General features: G+C 38.9%; 1 protein-coding gene across 3 annotated transcripts in view; it reads right to left on the bottom strand.

Annotated features, from left to right (window-relative positions):
• Positions 1-19,797, bottom strand: part of SAMD12 (sterile alpha motif domain containing 12) — a 207,910-nt gene that overhangs the window by 111,906 nt on the left and 76,207 nt on the right. For all 3 annotated transcript variants that reach the window (XM_025163490.2, XM_007423339.3, XM_015887237.3), the window contains exon 4: positions 17,740-17,880. In XM_025163490.2, the coding sequence (XP_025019258.1) occupies positions 17,740-17,880 (141 nt within the window). The remainder of the gene's footprint in view (positions 1-17,739; positions 17,881-19,797) is intronic.

Here is a 19,797-nt window from a genome sequence, read left to right as displayed (position 1 = left end):
TGGGCGGAAATAGAGGAAAGGAAATAGATGCATTTATCTTCTCCAGGACTTGGTATTACACTTATTTCATGTGACCTAGAATGGGGACAAGGTAAAGAAAGCATGCAGAGCATGGATTCTTCCATTCTTTCCAACCACTTTACCAGGATAGCAGGCAAATGCATTTTTTTCTGAAGTAATTTCTCTGTGTATTTCTGTTCTCCATTCGTGTTGTGCCTTTATGTGTGCGTGCGCATGCATGCACTGGAAATGCAGCATGGACTGCATGTGCTCCGCTCTGGGAATGTGACCTAGAGGGAGGAGGGAGGAAGTAGAATGGAATGATCAGCAGCATTCTCAGCTGGGGCTCCCCAGCTGGATGAGACCCATTTTTTTTACTCAATCGTTCTTTCAACATCTTCTCCCCAACAGAGCAAATGTGGTCCCGTTCTGTCCAATCTTTGGAGTTATCCTGCTGATGAAGAATCTCAAACCTATTTGTATAACTTCTTCCTGACACTCCACTGGATCAGAAAGAATAAGAAAGTTCTAGTGATGGTTTCTGTCACTTAGACTTGCAGATGGCAGAGTGTCATCATTTTAACATATTTGCCCATTTCCTTGCATGTAGCCAATGAGCACTGAGTGGGGGAAAGTTTATCTGGTGGTATCCTCTGTTGATGGAACAATATCAGTGATTCTAGCGGATAGGCATTTCCCCTTCCCCTGTCATTCCTTTCAAATCTGCCTCCAGGATTTAAGGGGCCTCATGAGGATCCACCTTGCAAGTTTATAAATGGAGAGTCAGGCTATAAAGGTAATCAATATGTATTCATAAAACTGGGTACATGAATTGAAGCAGGAGTGTGTGCAAGTTCTGCCCTCTCACTCCCACCACTCAAAGATGGTCAACTCCTTGGAATGGCTCCCTTTCCCAAAGATTAGTTCCTAGCTATGTTTGCCCACATCTTTGAGCAGCTTGTCACAGGAAGCCTGACAGGTACAAGAAGAAGAAGAGCAAGGAGAAATGTGCTTGGCCCACACTAGCTGTAGCACAACGGGTTTAATACATTCTCAATGCACTTTGTTATTCATCGTGTTTTGAATAAAGGAACTGTCATTTGCATACTCCCAACCCTGTAAGACTAAAGGAATAGAGTCCAGAATTAATGGGTTGAGTGGTACCTGATGAACCTCATGCTGGCATTCAGAACCAATGTAGCATTTGGCTCTCATGACTAATACTTCTGCAGAAGGCCTTTGGAGATTTTACAACAATTTCCAGTGAACAGGCGTATGTGAAGTCTAATTAGCAACCTCCCAGGGTTTTCTCAGTGGCAGAAAAACATTGTTACTAAATCCTGACAATTCCAAGTCCTTCAGAACAGGTGATCTTCCCTTAAGGGGCTTCCTTTAGCTCCTCAAACCTATCAGAACAACTGTCTCGCTAATACACTAAATGTTCTGCAATGGATTTCATTTTCAAAATGCCAACAACCAAGGTAGAAATGTTTGTTTTCAATCGAATCACTATTGAGCAGGAAGTTGGTAAAGACCCATCCCACCCTTGTTTTCAGTCTAATTGCTACAAATGAAGAAATGTAAGTTATTCCTCTGTGATTTCATTCTTTATTTTTTCATTCAAATGTGTTATCTCTATAAAGCAGTTCTGGGCAATGCTCCATAGGAGAAACTTCTCTTTTCTTCTTCTTCTTTTAAGACCAAAGAAGGGGGAAAAGAGGCTTTGTAAATATGTACCAGGAAAAAATAGGAAACAATACATTCCTAAACCTAAAACGTCATGCCAGTACAGGTACAAGTAGGACAAATGAATAAACATATAGCTGGATGTAAGTCCTTAACCTAACAGAATGGTCATGCACTACCTAGATATTTGGACATGTCAAACTATATACAAAGAATAAAACTGAACGCTGAAACTCATCCAAAATTGCAATACTTAGCTCAAAGTACAAGGTACACAATCTTCCATCATTTTCTCCAACAAAAGACAGTGTAATACAGGGATTAAGGTGTTGGACTGCAATTTGGGAGACCAAGATTCAAGTCCTCTTTCCACCATGGAATTCACTAAATGTTTATGGGCCAAACAGTCACTATTTCTCAGCCCCAAACTACACCTTAGGATTGCTATAAGGATAACCTGAAAAGAGATGCCCTTGAATTCTGTCTTTTGCTATAAGAAGAAAGGTGGCTATAGATATAATGTAATAATATGATGATTTCTTCCATACATCTTTTGCCATATCTCCTAATTAATCCTGTCCCGTTTTCCTCCAGGGCAAAATTCTTCTGAGCAGCTCCACAGCTTCTATGAATTTATTCTTCTCTTGATTCTCCCCATAAAAGCTGCCAATATTAATCCTCTTTTACCTGATCTCTTAGGTTCAAGAATGAGAACCAGGATAAATCCTCTCTTGTTCCATCTGGAAAACAGCTTGTCCCTTCTGATGAAAATAGCAGGCTATACCTGCCTAGTTCAAAATTGTGAATTTTGGCATCAAGCTCTTAGGGAGGGAGAATCCTTCAACAATGAAGATCTTTTAACTGGGCTTGGCAGAAGTTGTACATGATGCTTTTGCATGCAAAACTTGTGCTTAATTCTTCCTGCTATGACTACTACAATGTCATTGTCCAGCAATAATTTTGAACATATATGTCCAGATATGGACAGAGATGCCATAAATAATTATCCACAAAGCACTGTTTGTATTTTCATGTTCTTCCATTCATGTTCCCCTCAAGTCCCTGGATAATTTATTTTTAAAAATTAATGTTGCTTTATTCAGATTGCAGTGTATTGCTAATGGCTTTTGTGCTTCATCTGACAAACCACCCTTCATTTATTCATATATATATTAGCAGTCAATGGTGTTAAGAAGATGTGCCAAGATATGACAAAATTTGGAGCATTTCATAAAAGGAAAAGAACAGCTACTCATTTTCTAAAATTTGAATGACCATAAAGCAAGGACTTTCAATGGGTCCAGAAATATCAAGCAAAAAACAACATTGGTTTCTCTTTCAGATCAATAGTTTCTTTTTTTCCCATTGTAGTTTGCATACACATAGCTGAAATTGATTTACTAAGAATAAATATATTGAAATGCTTTAACTGTGACCTTCAGGATAATAATATATTGTTACAGGCTGTGAAGTCAAAAACAGCCTTCATTTATACTGAAAAGAGATCCTGTCAAAAAGATTTCCATCTCTCTGAGAGTTTCCTTCTAAAGAAAACATCTATCAATATGTACATTTATACCAAAGGACACAGATGGAGCTTAAATTTACACTTAATGATTTTAAAACTTTTAAAAAATATAGTTTAATAATTTTAATAAACACATTATTACATTTCCACTTTATTTGCTTGCACCTGACAAATTTGGGATTCTAACTTGCTTCAGTCCCATGTTGGCCAATGATCACAGACAACGGGATGACAGTCCAATACCAAATAAAAGTCACTAGTCCACCATCCGAAAGCAAACTAAGCCAACCCAATCTCCAGCATCTGCAGTTAAAAGAGGTTGATCTCTCAGTACACTCGAACAAGAGCACAAAACAAGAACATCATAGGACGGTACAGTTCAATAAAAATCAACAAGAACTCAGATCAGTTTATATGACATGCCCTCGAATGACACCAGGTACCTGGTGAGTTTATGAAGGGAATGCAGTCTATTAAGAAGCTATGGCAATGGGAGTAATCTTTTTACCTGTCACAAATGACAACTGAAGTTTTCAAGGAGCCAATGAACTGATTCATTGAAAGAAGAAATGCTTAGGCTCAAGGAACAATTATGCATCTTTGCACATGCTCAGTCCAGGAATTTATCTGTAGAGCTAAAACTGAACTTGCAGTCCTTCGCATTCTGAAATCTTCAGTTCTCTCACCAAAGTTTCTTTAATTTTAGCAGCATAATTCATAGGACAGACAAAAAGAAACCTTTTTAAGTGCTCCAGAGGCAGGCAGGGCTGAGGCTATAGAATGAAAGGTTGGTGGTCTTCCTCCTCCTTTCCCTGAAGCCCTAAGTCTATATATGCTAGCTCCACCTTTTCCCTAGATGAGCAACTTCTTAATTTTCACTGAGACAACCTATCTTCCAGAGCGTACATCCTTCCTCCTAACCCCAGGGTGAGAGATGTAGGGCTCCCAAACTCTATGTTATTTTTTTGTAAAAGGAAGAAGAAGAGGAGGAATAAATTCTATGGTGCCATCTCTGTAGCACTGAGATGGGTGAATAGGGAATCAGCTCAGTTTCTTGGGTTTCCCCACACAAGGCTTCCTAGATCTCTGTATTGCAGCTATTTCCAAATTTAAGACCTTGGTTAGAACTCATATTATCCTTATCCAGCATAGCCAATAGTTAGATGGATGGACATTGTTGTTCGGCAGCATCATGAAGTCCATGATCCAAAAGATCAAAACACTCAAGAGCAATGAAAAAAAAGTATAAGCACCTTCTAGGAAAAGAAGCGGAAACAATTGTGTAGTGTGAGGATGAAATTAGGGAGAACCTGTAGAACTTGAGATTCAGCCACATTTGGAGTTCACAAAAAGGGAATCGCACACAACACTGAGGACGAACCAGGAAGCAATGATCATTTTAAGTGTTTTTTGCACTAGCAAGTGGTCAATCAGGTTGCAGCAATCCTTTAAAAAATGACCTATAAGAAGGAGACGAACTCTTTGAGGCCATCATACAATACGCCTAGTTTTAGCTGCAACTACTGGATAAGTCCATAGGGCAGGAGGGCAACATTTCCCAAGGCCTGTGGGTTCTCTGCCCCATAAAACAGTTTGACATGAATGATGCACTGGAAGTTTTACTGAAAGCTTTCAAAGTGGCTTACTTGGTAAGGCAGCGGAGAGAGGTTTGACAAGGGGATGTGGCCCAGGGCAAAGTAAACCTACTGGGAAATTAAAGTTTGTGTGCACATCTCTAGAAAACAATCAACTCTGAGTTTTGGCATGGGATATATGGGAGATATCTGCATAGTAATACTTGCTAGAAGCAAGTGATACAAGGTCCTCACTGCCTGTGCTAGAAATTACTTCATTTGGGGAAAGAATAAGGCCAGGGAAGTATAGCAAAAGTGTGGAAAATGGCTAATATGCATACAGGAATTAAACTATCATGAAATTTAGACAATGCAATTGTTGGGGTGACATCCCCCCCAAAAGGTAAGGAAATTAAAAATGCACTTTGATTAAAGGTATTTTAGATAAGCCTTAAACAATTCATAAATTGTTAAATTTATAATCTGGCTACAGGTATATTAAAAATAACAGGGCAGTCTTCTATGGAAAGAAGAAACAGATAACCTTTGCAATATATAATTTGAGAACCCAGTGAAGAATGTCAGTATTGTATTTATTTTAAAAGTATCTAAAGCATGTGGATTCCTTTCATCCTCCAAAGCATATAACAGAATTATACACTGATTAACACATATTATCTTCCCAATACTTGAAGTTAGGCTGAAATTTTTGTGCACCCAGCCATTGAGATTTATAGTCACACAGAATTTTAACTGAGATCTCATGGGTCAAGTCCATCACTTGGTTGACTACATTCCCCAATTACTCCTAACTCCTCCTCCTTCCCCAGTTTCTGAATACTAGTGAAGGATCACTAAAAACATGGTTGTTCTGAGAAATATTGTCTATAACTTCTATAATTCTCAACAGCATATACTTCACTTAATTCTGAAAACAACCCTTTCCTTTTTTTTTTTTTTTTGAAATTGCAACTAGTTCCAATGTAGTTAACTTCAAAAAAGGTAGGTGGATAGTTGCAATTCACATGCAAATTCTTGATTCTCCACTTCAGCCCCAGATCTTTCAGACACATGACCTTTCAGATCATGAATGGATTCATCAAAGCACAAAAAGGTAAGTCAGGTGTTTTGTGCAGGCCAGCTATATCCCTTTCGCAGCTCCTTGAACCCCAGAGTGACTGAACCTATTTCGCACTTCTTTGGGTTTTGCGAAGGGACATTTTATGGGGAAAAAATGGGCATCTTAAGCTTTTCAGACTCATCATTTCTGATGAAGATGTGGGTTAAACCATTTTTCCAGTAAAGGACATTCAGTTCCATATTCAGGGTGCTTGCCATGTTCTTTGACCAGACATTAAAAGTCCAGCTGAACCTTTATTTCCCTAGACTTGCAGAACTGATACTGTAAAAATCAGGTGAGGGCTTTTTAACAGCACATCTAGCTCCTCCAGCAGTGGAAAAAACCATGTCATGGCTGCGCCCATCAGTTGGCTTTAGCTAACACTGAGACAACATCTTCCTAGTACAGTAACCAAGAACTTTAATCAGCAAAACTCAACTGTAGCTCTCCATGGTGCTGATTTCAGACACCCTTTATACAACAGGTTTTTCCTTGAGGCACCCTGCTGTGCTGGCATCAGCAACGGCAAAAACTTATGGGAGATCACCAGGAAATTCCAGGGCTGTGGGCTAGACTGGGAAGTTGAAAAGGCAACCTGGAAAAAGGCAAGGTCAAAATACTTCCTGAAGGTTGCCAAGAAAAGTATGTGACATATCCATAAAGTCACCAGGAGTCATGCTTAACTTAACTTGGCTTGCCTTGACTGAATTGGACTCCACCTATTTGCCCAAGCTCATCTGCCTAGACATACTGTAATTATTCTCCTGGGACTGAATTTTCATCCCACTTGCTGCCCTTGTGACCTGTAATAGCAATATAGAAGAATTATATATCTAGTACATTGATTTCCATGCCAATATGACCTGTAATATTTAATGATTAGAAGAAGAGTTACATGGACATTAAGGTCTACATTGTACAAAGTGCAAGGGGACAGTGGAAACAGAGGAATGAGAAGGAAATCAAAGTGGGTGTGAAAAGGGAACATAGGTATTTCAAGTACGTATACCTAGGTTTAATTACAGTGATTAATATCATGTAAAATTGCATCACTTTTGCTGATTATGTCTATTGTATTATTAATGCAACTTATTACTGTCTCCTTCCCTTTTGTTTTGTCAGTTGCATTGCCAAATGTATCCTTCACAGAGAAAATGCCACTAAAAGCCACTTGAAAAAGCTACATAAAAAAGCTGTCTGAAATATTATCTCAATATGCTTCAATTCTGAGCCACAACAGCAGATCACCAACATATTGGGCTTTGTTTCCACAAAGTACATCAGTCCACACACAAAGCTAAGGAATGTACCAGCTGATAGCTCAATGAGCAATGAGTGTGTGTGCAAGTGCGTGTTTTGTGCAATTCTTAGGAGACTGGTTGCTGGTTTGTATGAATCAGGATTAAGAATAAATTAAGTATGTCTCCTCAAGCGTTTCTCCCAGAGAGAGTCTGCAGATATTTTTGTCAGATAAGTTCAATGACTAGACCGAAGTTTTGTAGCCAAGCTCACCAGGGTGAGAAGGTCAAAATTCTGCCCTTCACTTACGATGAAGGGAAGAAGACTGATAAGGATACCAGTCTAACTTTTCTTCAGAAAATTGACCTAGTTGTCAAATCTTTACTTAACAGACATGATCAGTGTAAAACTAAAGAGACAAAGCTTCATGTGCTTCACTGTTTTTCTCAACAGAAAAAGAAGTGCAAAATGCAGCAATAAACCCCGAAAAGATGAAGTGTATCACATTGGATTTCAAATCCATTCTAAGATAATTTCTGTATTAGGCTAATTGAAATAACACAAAAATATGCACCTAGGTAAGATGTTTGGAAAGACAGCTTTGAGAATAGAAAGGAACTTTTAAAAAAATAGTGTTGATGTATTCAAGTCATTAATTCTGCTTGGTCTAAGATTAGCTGGAATGCGGGAAGGGACAGAAGCATTCAGTGAAGCTCAAGCTCAGATACTTTGGTCACCTAATGCGAAGAGAGGACTCTTTGGAGAAGACCCTGATGCTGGGAAAGATGGAAGGCAAAAGGAGAAGGGGACGGCAGAGGATGAGATGGTTAGATAGCATCACTGAAGCAATGAGCATGAAACTGAGCAAACTCAGGGAGGCAGTGAAGGACAGGAAGGCCTGGCGCAATATGGTTCATGGGGTCACGAAGAGTCGGACACGACTTAACGACTGAACAACAACAAATATCAGGTGGTGCAATGGTTAGGTTGAGCCAGTAAAATCCATGGAGCTGCTGGGATGAGGAAAGAGCAAAGAATGATCATTTCCCCAGGTCTGAAAGTCAAACTGTCTTTGGCCCCATCTCTTAAGCAAAATAGAATACCCTGTCATATGTGAAAAACAATAACCAGAACAGCTCTTCTCTGGCAGACAATGAGGGAAATAAATACTGACATAAATATAGAACACATTTCCTAACTCTCATCAGCATCGGTAACTTTGCTCCTAGTGGCTGCTTCTGTTCCAAGCACTTGCTTCCCCTCCAACTGAAACATCCTGACGTGCCTGCTGGATAGCACTCATTCCTGGACACGTGCCATGGCTTAATGAATGTTGCTGATGGGTGGGTCTATGTGTGTGTTGGGAATGGAGAGAGAGAAGGCAAGCGATGAGACAGAAGAAAACTGATCAGAGCAGGAGACTGGAGGTAAGGATAAAATAGAATGGGATTAATAGATCAAGGAAGTTAAAGGTGCTTTGGGATGTGTTTTCCATAAAAAAGCATGACCTATAAGCGTCAATCACATGAGCCGCAGGGAATAATCAGCAATGAACAAACTGGGTCAGCTTCTATTCACACCTCATTCAAAAAGCTATCATCAGGTTCAACACACAAGTTTGAGAAAAATCAGATCATGATGCATGATGTGGACTGTTCCTGAACTGTGGAGTCCTGGGTGCCCTCTGAGCCTGGCTGTTTGATTGCAGATGTTTCATTACTGGACTAGGTAATAACATCAGTGCTAGTGAGTGTGGGGTTTGCTCCCTGTTTATATACAGTAGCTTGCCCTGTCTGTTGGTGAGGTGTGGTTTTCTTGTTGGTAGTTCCTTGATTAGAGTATTGTTTTCTGCTTGATTGTTTGTCTGGTGTTAGTGCTTATCTGGGTGTTCCTGAAACTAAGCAGGTTCCTGATACTGTTCCTGAAACTAGGCAGGTTTTGGACTAGTCTAAGCCTGAATGAGAAACCATTTGAAAACTGATGCATGTTCCTTAAAGTTTAAGGAAGAAAAAAGGATATATCAATCTAATAAACAGGTGCCTTTAAAATGTAAAACAAGCAAAGAGGTTCAGAATGCAAAAGTAGGTGACATAACAAAGAGAAGGATGGGTATTTAATGAAAATATCAATGTGTAAAACAGTGGTGAATGTGCAAGAACTATTCCTGCTATTGTGTTAGCAAACTGCTAAAAATATTTCTCTCCAAAGCAGGGAACCTATTTTATGTTTTTTTTCTTTTTACAGTGGAATAGATTCTTCTTAAATAATATGTAGTGCCATTCTTTTTGCTGATTTTCACATTCCCTTAAGTGTTTTAAAAATAGTGACAATATTTATATACATTCATGACTCTTTCATATTAAAACATCCTGACTTCCAGCATGTGTGACCAACCACAGGGCTCAGTGGGAACATGGCAGAAATTACAAGGTTAGGACAAAAAACCTTGTGTCCTCAACATGGGATCTAGCTCTAGCAAGACAGTTTACACTTGACTGTCTCAATCTTGCAAAACTATTTCTTGCACCAGTAAACACATAATTAGGACTTCTTTTGTGGGGCTTGGAAGCTTAAAGAGTTCCTAAAATTCCACCCTAGAATATGTATTTTTCCTGCTGTTCATTGGCTTCCAGAAAGCACTGTTCCTACTAATGTCCTTCCTGTGCATGCTTTCTGTATGTTTAATGAGTAGGACCAGAAGGAACATGATAGGAAAAGGAAAGGATGTCTTGAACAGTAAATTTCAACTGAAATACTACAACTGGCAAGAGATATACTTTTTAAAATGTGCTACAGAGAGGAGAAAAGACTGACGAAGATAGCAATCTGTCTTCTCATGATGTCACTCACTATGGTCATTTAGTCATATTGGCTTGGGGAAACTGGGATAGGGGCTTCTTTTCTTAACATGATATTGACCTGAAACCCAAAAGAGGGTGTGGGGGCCCAAGAGAGTTCTACAAAATCCATTTTGTAGAGGTGGGTTTTTGAGAACTCTGGAAACTTGACTCAGTCAAAGTCTTCTACCAATAGAAATCTTAGCATTGTTTCCAGAGCCCCAGATTTGAAGAAAGCACTCCACTGGGATACAAGAGTGTGCCTCTTCCAGTTTATAATCCAAATCATGAAAGTGAGGTTCACATTTTTTTTTCCTTCCTTCATCTGGCTTTGATTAGCAACAGGGCTAATTTCCAAAGCAAGGCTTCAAGCATAGACATTTGTTACAAACTATGATGATGTCAAAATGGCAACACACGTATCATGAGATCATATCACAAATGACATGATTATGTAACCTGCATCAGATGCTCATGACTTCTGATGCAAGTACTTAAGTCACACCATTTGCACGATGATGTCATTACACGTGGGTTGTCATCTGCCTGCCTCCCTGCAGTTGTTCTTGGTGTCAAGAAATGGACTGTAGATCACATCTGTCTATAGAGAATGAACAGCGAACTTAAGAACTTCAGACAGAGCATCTCAGACTTGGTGGGCAATCAAATGCCCTTGGGAAGTATACAGTCAAGTCATGATTATAAATGCAGCTCCTACTGATATTTCCCAGTCTCCAGTAATAAGTACTACTTTGCCTCCATTTCTGAATGTCACATGTAGCAATTATACATAATTTTTTATTACTAATCACTGCTTAAACCATCCAATTCAGGGCCATTACTACAACTACTGTGGGTTGTAGAACCATAAGTGAGTACAAAAAACAAAACAAATACTACCAACACCTTAACCTACCCAGATTCTTCTATTATTTAGCTTCAGTTCTATTATTAGTGACAAAACAAATACACTCCTATTCATTTTTCCCATGCATGATTATTTTGCCCACCTCTACCCTGTTCCCCATTACTCGCTTTAAGAACATAAGAACAACCCTGCAGGATTAGGCAAACATCCATCTTTAAACATCATTTTCTCACAACAGCCAATTGGACACCCTTGGGGAATTTGCTCACTCATTATTCTTCTCCTGCAACTGGTATTTGGAGACATGCTGCTTCTAACCTGGAAACACCAGTGAGTCTTCACAATGAATAGCTCTCAACACAACTGTTCTCCATGAATTTATCCAAGCCCCTGTTATCCAAGACATCCAACTTAGAGGGCATCATTACTATTAGTCTGTTTTAAATCATCTTCTAATGGGCCTCGTTGGATAACTCCTATTATCAGTGTTTGGATAGAGGGAGAAAAACTTCTCCCTGACCATTTTCTTCATATCATACCTGATTTCATACATGTGCTCCCTTTTTTTCTTAACTACAGAGTCCCAAATGCTCTAGCTATTTCTCATGGGGAAGGGACTTGAGCCCCTTGAAGATTATTTTGGGTGCCCTCTTCTGCACTTTTCCCAGCTTTATTATATCCTTTTTCAAAAGTAGCAACCAGAACAGTCCACAGCTGTAGATATACAGTGATCACATGCTAAGTCAACATCTTCACTGAACTATCCATTTTGACTCCCACATCTTTTTCCTGATTAGTTACGAACAGCTCAGATCTCTTCCATGTACATGTGAAATTAGAAGGTTTGCACCATTTTACCCCTACTTAGAAACATTATTTTAAGTTAAGGAATCCTAACTACTCTTTAACTTTTCTCAGAGAACATGCTGAACACCCTCCAGATTTCCTAGCCAGCAGGAGCATTACTGAGAATTCTTTGTGTTGAAATGCACACAGAGAACAAAACCATAGGGGAATTTATTATTTGATTTATGTGACTAATTCAAAAAGACCCTGGGCAGCTTACAACAAATTTAAAAACTAAGATAAAGTGTTTTAATGATTGTAAAATTATTTTAATTGTTGTTTTACATTGCCCAGAGTCACATTCAGTGAGATGGGTGGCCATATACATTCAATAAATAGATAAATAAATACATAAATAAATAAATAAATAAATAAATAAATAAATAATTCCTTAAGACATCTCTCAGAATTGGACTCATTCAATGCCTGGCCCAATGCCCACTGGAACAGCCAAGTTCCAGTTAGTGCCTTTTGGAATGCCGACAGGGTTGGAATGAATTTTGTGGGGGTGGGGTGGTGCTGGTGACAGTTGCCATGACAAAGAAGGCCTGCTTCCTGGGTCCATCTGATGGCATTGCTTGACCAGGACCCAAAACATGTCAATATTGTCTAGCGGGGCAAGCTGAATTAACAGCAGACAGGGAATCCCAATAACCCAGCCCTATGATATGAAGAGCTTTATTGAGGATGACCTGCACATTGATTTGCACCTGGAAACCTAATAAAACCATTGTTGTTGAATTCTGGACCAGCTGCAGATTCTGAAAAGTCTTCCAGGTCAGCCCCATATAGAGTGCATTGCAGTAGTACAAACAGAAGGTGACTAAAGTATGAGTGACTATGAGCAGAGACTCCTGATCTAGGAGCAAATGGTACACAAAATGAATTTGGGGAAAGGCCCTCCTCATCACAGCTGCCACCTGCTTCTCAAGAAGAGCTGAGAGAACCTTCAAATTGTAGACCAGTTCTGTCTGGGGGAGTGCCATCCTATCCAGAGCTAATGATGGAAGGTCTCTAGTACTGGGGGGGAGGACCCCTAAAACCCACAGCCACTCAGTCTTATTAGGGTTGAATCTAAGTTTGTTCCTCCCTAGCCAGATCTCCACAGCCTCCTATGAAGGGTGTCACGAGAGATCTATAGTATCCTCTTTGAAGTCCTCTTTGAAGACTAACACTGGGTGCAATATTCCAAGTATGTGATTGATTTGTATGTATAAAAGCATTGATGATATTTGATGTGTTGCTTTTTTAACAATTCTTTTTCTATGAATAAATGTCCTAATCCCCAACACAGATTTGCCACATTCACAAAAGTCAACATCCCTTTAATAATACCCCACCAACATTACAGTATTTTGAATTTAAGCAATTTTTGCCTAAAGCCTTCTTGTATATCATCCAGAGGATAGCAGATAACTGGAGTTTTAGAAAGTGACAAAATGAATCCCCTTGGTAATAACATAGTTGGTTTCAACAAAGGAAGATCATTGGGATGGCCTGAAAAATATCTTGGTCAATCATTCCACTGAGGTGAGACCTTCTCTTCCATTCAAGGCTATATCTAAACCATCAATAGGACTACAGTGAACTATTCACCCCAATCTAAGTCTTGTGAATGGCTCACAACCTTGACTGGCATAGCCCTGACTTCACTCAAAAGGTGAATGTTAAGAATTGCTTCCCTCAAGGTCAACTATCTGAAAGGGATTCACATAATTTGTCCCAGATATTTTCCATCAATGCAAAAACCCACTATTCAAAGTCCATTTTCTTTTTTTCTGCATCACAATTCCAGACACCATCCCCATGCATACCTTCATTTTTTGACAAGAGAAAATGATTGCACTGCATGGCAAAATAATATTTATTAGTAAAGTTTGACCCTGCAAATAATTAGGGAGAAAAATAATGTTCTTATAACTACCCTACCATTTCGTACCATGATGTATAAGTGTGCTTATACTTGGCCTTATCTCATCAGCAAATGCTTTCCAAAGAGCAGGCCAGTACATAACATCAAATGCAGTTGCAGATGGATTTGAATCAAGCTGAAGCCACAGCAATGGACAAGGCACTTTGGTGAGACATTGCATCAAACACCCGTAGCCCCTAGCACCCACAAGAGTGTATTGGTTATGAAACCGTACTCAACCAATCATGCATTAAGGAGATCTAGTAGTAGTAGTAGTAGTCATGGTGTATATTCACAGACAGCTTGAATCTTGAGACTCTGAAACTATGAATGAATATCCAAAAATAATTGTTATGACCCATGGTAAGTTGTTTGTTGAAGCCATCAAAGTGGATAACTAATAAAGGAAGCTGATTCAAATATGCAGCTGCAGAGAGGAAGCTGGCTCAAATTTGCAATATTATCTTTGAAAACAACTGCAAATCTGATCTAATTTTTACAGAGGTCAGATCTCATTCTTCCATCTGTAAGAGGGTTCTGAACAAAAAACTGGTCAGGAACAATGGTAAGAATCCCATATTGATATTTTAGCAATATGGCACAAAGGAAGTGCTAGGCAACAAGAGGAAACAAAGAAAAATGGACAAATTCAGCATTCCACCCAATAAAGAGAGCACATAGTTTGTAATGGTTAGGGTGTTAGACAAAATTGAAGTCCCCACTCAACCACCACTTACTGTCTCTCAGCCCAACCTACCTCATAGGCTTATGTTAAAGTTAAAGAAGAAAACTCGATGCTCGCAGCCTTGGCTTCACAAGGGAAATAGAAATAAATGCATATTACCTGGTCCTTGCCTTGAAAATGAAGGGAAAAGACTGGAACCAAGTGAGAAAGTCTAGAATATCATCTGGAATTCCAAGCTATATTCTATGAGTACAGGCAACATCCAGATTTATGTAATCAAATTTTGTGGCTGGCTATTTGGAGGACTATCACAACCAGCCTCTGTAAATTCCTCTATTCTTTCATATGTCTCTTCTGCATTTAATGACTAGACTATTTTAATTTGGGTTTTTTGGATTTTTGAAGAGCAATAAAGGAACAAGATATCAATACGTTATTTAAAAAGGAAGAGGGAGCAGGAGGAAAAGGCTAGTAGAGAAGAGGAAACATCTCACGGCCAATTTGTCTGATTTACCATTCAAGCGAAAGTTAAATTAAAATGCTACTGTTTAATAGAGGTCAGTAATTAGGAATACCTTGATGATTCAGGATGAATCTGACCAATGTTGATTTTATGTATGAGTGAACATGATTGAATGAGGATAAGAGACTCAGTTTCACCAAACAATGCCATCAGTTTTTCCATTTCAGTGAGGTTCAATAAATGTGGAGGTAAAATTATAATTATTTATCATTAATCATTCTCCTATTAATGTACTCTCTTTAGCCATATCTAGGATTTGAGAGTGTGTATATGTATGAGTGGTAGGAACTGAGACAGGACTAAATTTCCCTTGATGTACTATTCTCTCACTGTCTTCCAACTTAAGCTTCTGGAGGTGATGTTGACTTCACTCAATATTATTTTAAGGAAATTTAATATGTATACTCAGGACTCCTGGAGCAAGGAAGAATGTTATGACAATTATAGGTCCATCTCAATTAATAGCTTGCCCTATACATGTGGGGGAGTACAAGCCTGACCCAAGGAATGTGATCCGAGAGTTTGAAGGAACACTGTCATGGGCAAAAAACCTACATAATAGATTTTAGATTTGGTTGAAGATAACCAGTAGAAGAAATCTGAAATGGATTGAAACAATACACTTGGGGATTTGCTAATAACTAGAATTGGCAACTGAAGATGAACTGTAATATGGCAGTATAACCTGCATTATTTATTTCTTTATAAAAATATTTATATCCACATTTGCAGGGATATGTGCATAAGTCGAAAGCAGGAAAGATTCTTGACATAATCAGACCTAAACATTCCCTTTATTTTTATTATTAATTATTAATTATTATTATTATTTTTATTATAGTCACCCAACTCTAATGGACTCTGCACTTAGAACTTGGGCTCCTTGGTCTAATGGGTCTGGTTCCTTCCAGCTATTAATAATACTGCAGGAATTGGCTTTTAATTATGGAACCATCCAAAATTACTCTCTGGTTTTGTTAGTAGAAATAAATGTGCAGAAATGTTACTTTACTTCTGTTCTATGGTCTGCTAGGCCAGGATGCCTATGTCCTTTACACTCGGCAAAAGCAGACTGAGAACTAACTGTTGTGTTTTCAGAGGTGTAGGAGCAACTATTTTATTTCTTTTATTAACATCTACTGTTAATACTGTATATGCTACACAATCATTATCTTGGAACTGATTTGGAACTAGACTTTAAGCCGTGAACATAAAACCCAACCTACTTTATGGACTTTCTTGCTTCTTTCCTAGCCTGTATTCAGTATAACAACTTGCTTGACGACCTTGAACACTTAAATTCCTTTTGCATTATTTTGGTCTTTTCTTTTCTTTCTTTTTTTTTGAGAAGCTAAACTTGAGAAGCTAAAGTTTAACACCCATTTTAACATCTATTCTGTGACGTTTCTATTGTGAGGCTACACAAGGCTCAGAAATTAAACCAATTACATCTTGGATTAATCAGGCAAGACTGGATCAAGTCAGGAAAGAAATCAGATTTGGCAGGCCAAATCAAGGGATTACGATAATTCCAAATCAATTTTCTTAGCTAAAGCTTCCTCATTTAGAACAATAGGAAGATGTTTGCTTAATAACAAGTTAAAGTTTTATGTTGAGATCCAAAGTTTATCATGTCAGCATCTCCATATCTTCTAGCGAAGGCTAGAAAATTAAAGGGTCTTTGCTTGATTTCACAGTCTTAAACTTTGGCAAGATGGAGATTGTGCTGTAGGTCAATCCTTTGACCCAGAAGGGCCCTCAAAATTGGATCCACTTTCCATCCCTTGAGCCATCTTTGAGTCTGACCCTTGTACAGTCTTCTTCTGCACTCTGAAAAGGTCAAGGACTGGGAGTCATCAAATAAGGCAGTAAAGCAATTAATGACAGCATTGTGTCATTAAGCTGAATTGTTCCAAGTAGTTAAAGTGATATTGTATTTTGGGTCCAGGCTAATAAGAATTATTGGTGAACAGCTATTGCAAAACACTTTGTGATCAAATCTCTTACATGTACTCCAATTTTGGCTCCAAGCTGACAGACGAGTCTATGGTGCTGGTTGAATATATATTTGCTCAGTTTTTTCCAGGATAAGTTTCAACTTTTTTGGTATGAGCTTTGGAAGAGCTTCCTAGACAGTAGACTGCTAGAATTATGTTGAGTTTGGTAATAAAGGATTTCACCTGGGCCAGGGACTTAGCCTCACTATGATCCCAAGAACTCAGCATTAAAGTTAACACAACTCTGTTGCTGAAAATAGCTTTGCCTAGACCTTTTCCTCCATCTATGCAGGCTTTTCCAACCTAGCACCTTTTAGATATGTTGGCTCCAGCCTTTGCCAATCCTGCAAGCAGAAATTCATGATAGAAGGTGACAGAAACAGCCAGTACTGATATCACAGCACAAACAAACATACAGTATATTCCTAATATTGCCCAGCTGGATTTCAGACAATAGAAGAGTTCAACATGAGAATGATATTAACACTGGAATCCAAATAATTAAGTGCAAAGCTCCTGTGTTCAGAATCAACCCATAGTTAGTCAAACAACGAATTATTTCCTCAGCAGGATGAGTGATACAGAAGTAAATTATCACTATTTCATTTTCATTAATTAACAAAGAATATGCTTGTTTCCAGAAGGACCAGTTTGTGTATGCAAATATGTGTTAGGAAGCAGTAGAGGGTTTTTTTTGTTTTGTTTTTTAGAAAAATGCTGTTACCATAACAGGCAGGTAATCCATAATACATAAACCAACTGTTTTTATTATTTTCCTTTTGCTCCACGCAAGAGAAAGTGCTCTAGTGCATGAGACCTCCTTGTGCAACAGTTCATGCTGGAGAGCATCAAAGTAATCTCTCCCTGCTTGAAGGTGACCTTTCCCTCTCACCTTCTGCAGTCCTTTAGTTGAATATTTCCTACCTTGTGTGAGTAGCTGTAGGTTTCGAACTTCCTCTCTCACTTTCAGTTGGAGGACTTGCTGCAGAATATGCTGTCGTAAGCTCTCCTGAGCAATCCCCATACGCTCAAGCTTTTTGTCTGTAAGCCTGAGCAATGCGCGGCCTGGATCCGAAAGAAGAGACAGAGAAAGAGGGATTACTCAAGGATTTCCATTTAATGAATAAAAATTCTACATGCTCTAAATGCCCTTATTCTAGGAGAGAAAACCTGCCTGCAGCACAGATATTCTCTCTGAAACAATCTGACTCACAATGGGATAGAGCAAGGGAAAAGGAGGCTCCGAAATATTTGTTGGCTCAGTGTTTTAATTATATTCCACACTGGAGATCCAGATTCAGAATCAGGCTAAAAGGATGAAATAACTCATTTAGATTCCAGTGCATACACTTGTAATAGGAAAGGAGCTGGGCTTATATGTTATGGTCAAAGGGAAGTTATGAGGACAATTGCTTATGAGGAGACCATATGTTTTATATACTTAAGATCTCAAGTTCAAGCCCTGGCCGCTGTGCTTAAGAGGAACTGCTAGTACAGTGTTTCTCAACCTTGGCAACTTTAAGATGTGTGGACTTCAACTCCCAGAATTGCTGGCTGGGGAATTCTGGGAGTTGAAGTCCACACATCTTTGTTGAGGTTGAGAAACACTATTCTAGCAAGTAATGGGAGATATCTTTAATGAAGAGTTAGGAAACAAATAGTACTGGTTGAGGGGCGATTTGTCTGGCCCAGTATAAAGTGGTTGTACTTATCTACAATATCTATTCTGCTAGTTTATACAGAATGCATCCCCCATAACTGAAGACAAGGCCAAAGTAGTGTAACAAAATCAATTAAACTATCAAAAATATTAAAACACAATAGAAAGGGCAGCAGGCAAAAAGGACTTTAACACAAAACTTGCAAATACAACAGGAATTTGGCTGGGTGATGGACCAGTGGAAACACCACTTAACAGGAACCAAGTCACCCTGAGGGCAATCTTCACAAAGGATCATAAGCCCCTGAATTTCCTGTTGTGGTACATGACCATTCATCAGAAGTACTACCATGGAATCAGTTCTGAGAAACTGATGCTTGATTTCCCCCCTCATCAAGAACTCATGGAACTCTCCAAGCTAGGAAGGTGAAGTCTATATTTTTGATGTGATAGCTTTATTCAGGAAGAGGAAATGCAATGGGTTCAGACATATTGTTCTCCCGTGGAAACAAAGCATCATGACTCAAGTCTCTGGTTCTTCCTCTTCAAGGAAAGAACTGGCCAACATAAACAATTTCTCTAGCCAGGAAGAGGATCAAATTTTGGAAACACATGTCTAAGTCTCTACTTCCTCCCTTCCCTCCCTTCCCTCCCAGTAACACTCATGAAATGAGGATTGATGAGATGACTTTACTGTCCTCTGACTCTGCAGACTCTCTTCATCAAAGTCTTGACAGTGCCACAGCTAAAGGCTTTTTTAGTGAGAAGGCTGCACTCAGGGTAAAGGTGAACAACAGCTGGTTGGTTTTGGGTTGGAACAACCTACAAACAAGTATACTTATTGCTCCATTTCTTATTCCAGTTTGTTTAAAAATAGGCATTAACTTGTTTTTAGGTATTAACTTGGTCCAATCCTGTTCACAGAACCTGAACCTAGCAGTTTCCAACTCTTCCTTCAGTGCAGTCCATTGACCAAAACAGTATAACACCAGTCTTCCACTTCTATACCCATCATCATTAACTTGCATTAGAACCCTTGCCATAATCTAAGCATTTAGCAAAATGAACAAGAACAAAATCTGCTCTTTGATCAATTTAATGTTGGACAGAGTGCACCCAAAGACATTGAGATAACTGATTTGTACACACCCCAATCTTGATTTGTTTAACTTTTGGGCCAATTGCCAGTTTGGGGGGTGGGGGGGCTTGAAAGAAGCCATAATAGATTTGCCAGACCTCTTTTATTTTCAGAAATGCATATAAAAAACAAACGAAATCAGAAACCACAGCATTTTCAGTTAGCAGCCATTTTAAAACTAAGT

Source organism: Python bivittatus, unplaced genomic scaffold (assembly GCF_059951505.1).
Source record: "Python bivittatus isolate LINGU-HERP-01145 unplaced genomic scaffold, Pbiv_v1 ctg000590_np1212, whole genome shotgun sequence".
Classification (NCBI taxonomy): domain Eukaryota; kingdom Metazoa; phylum Chordata; class Lepidosauria; order Squamata; family Pythonidae; genus Python; species Python bivittatus.
The sequence above is the reverse complement of the archived record's forward strand: the minus strand, read 5'-3'. Positions and strand labels throughout refer to the sequence as shown.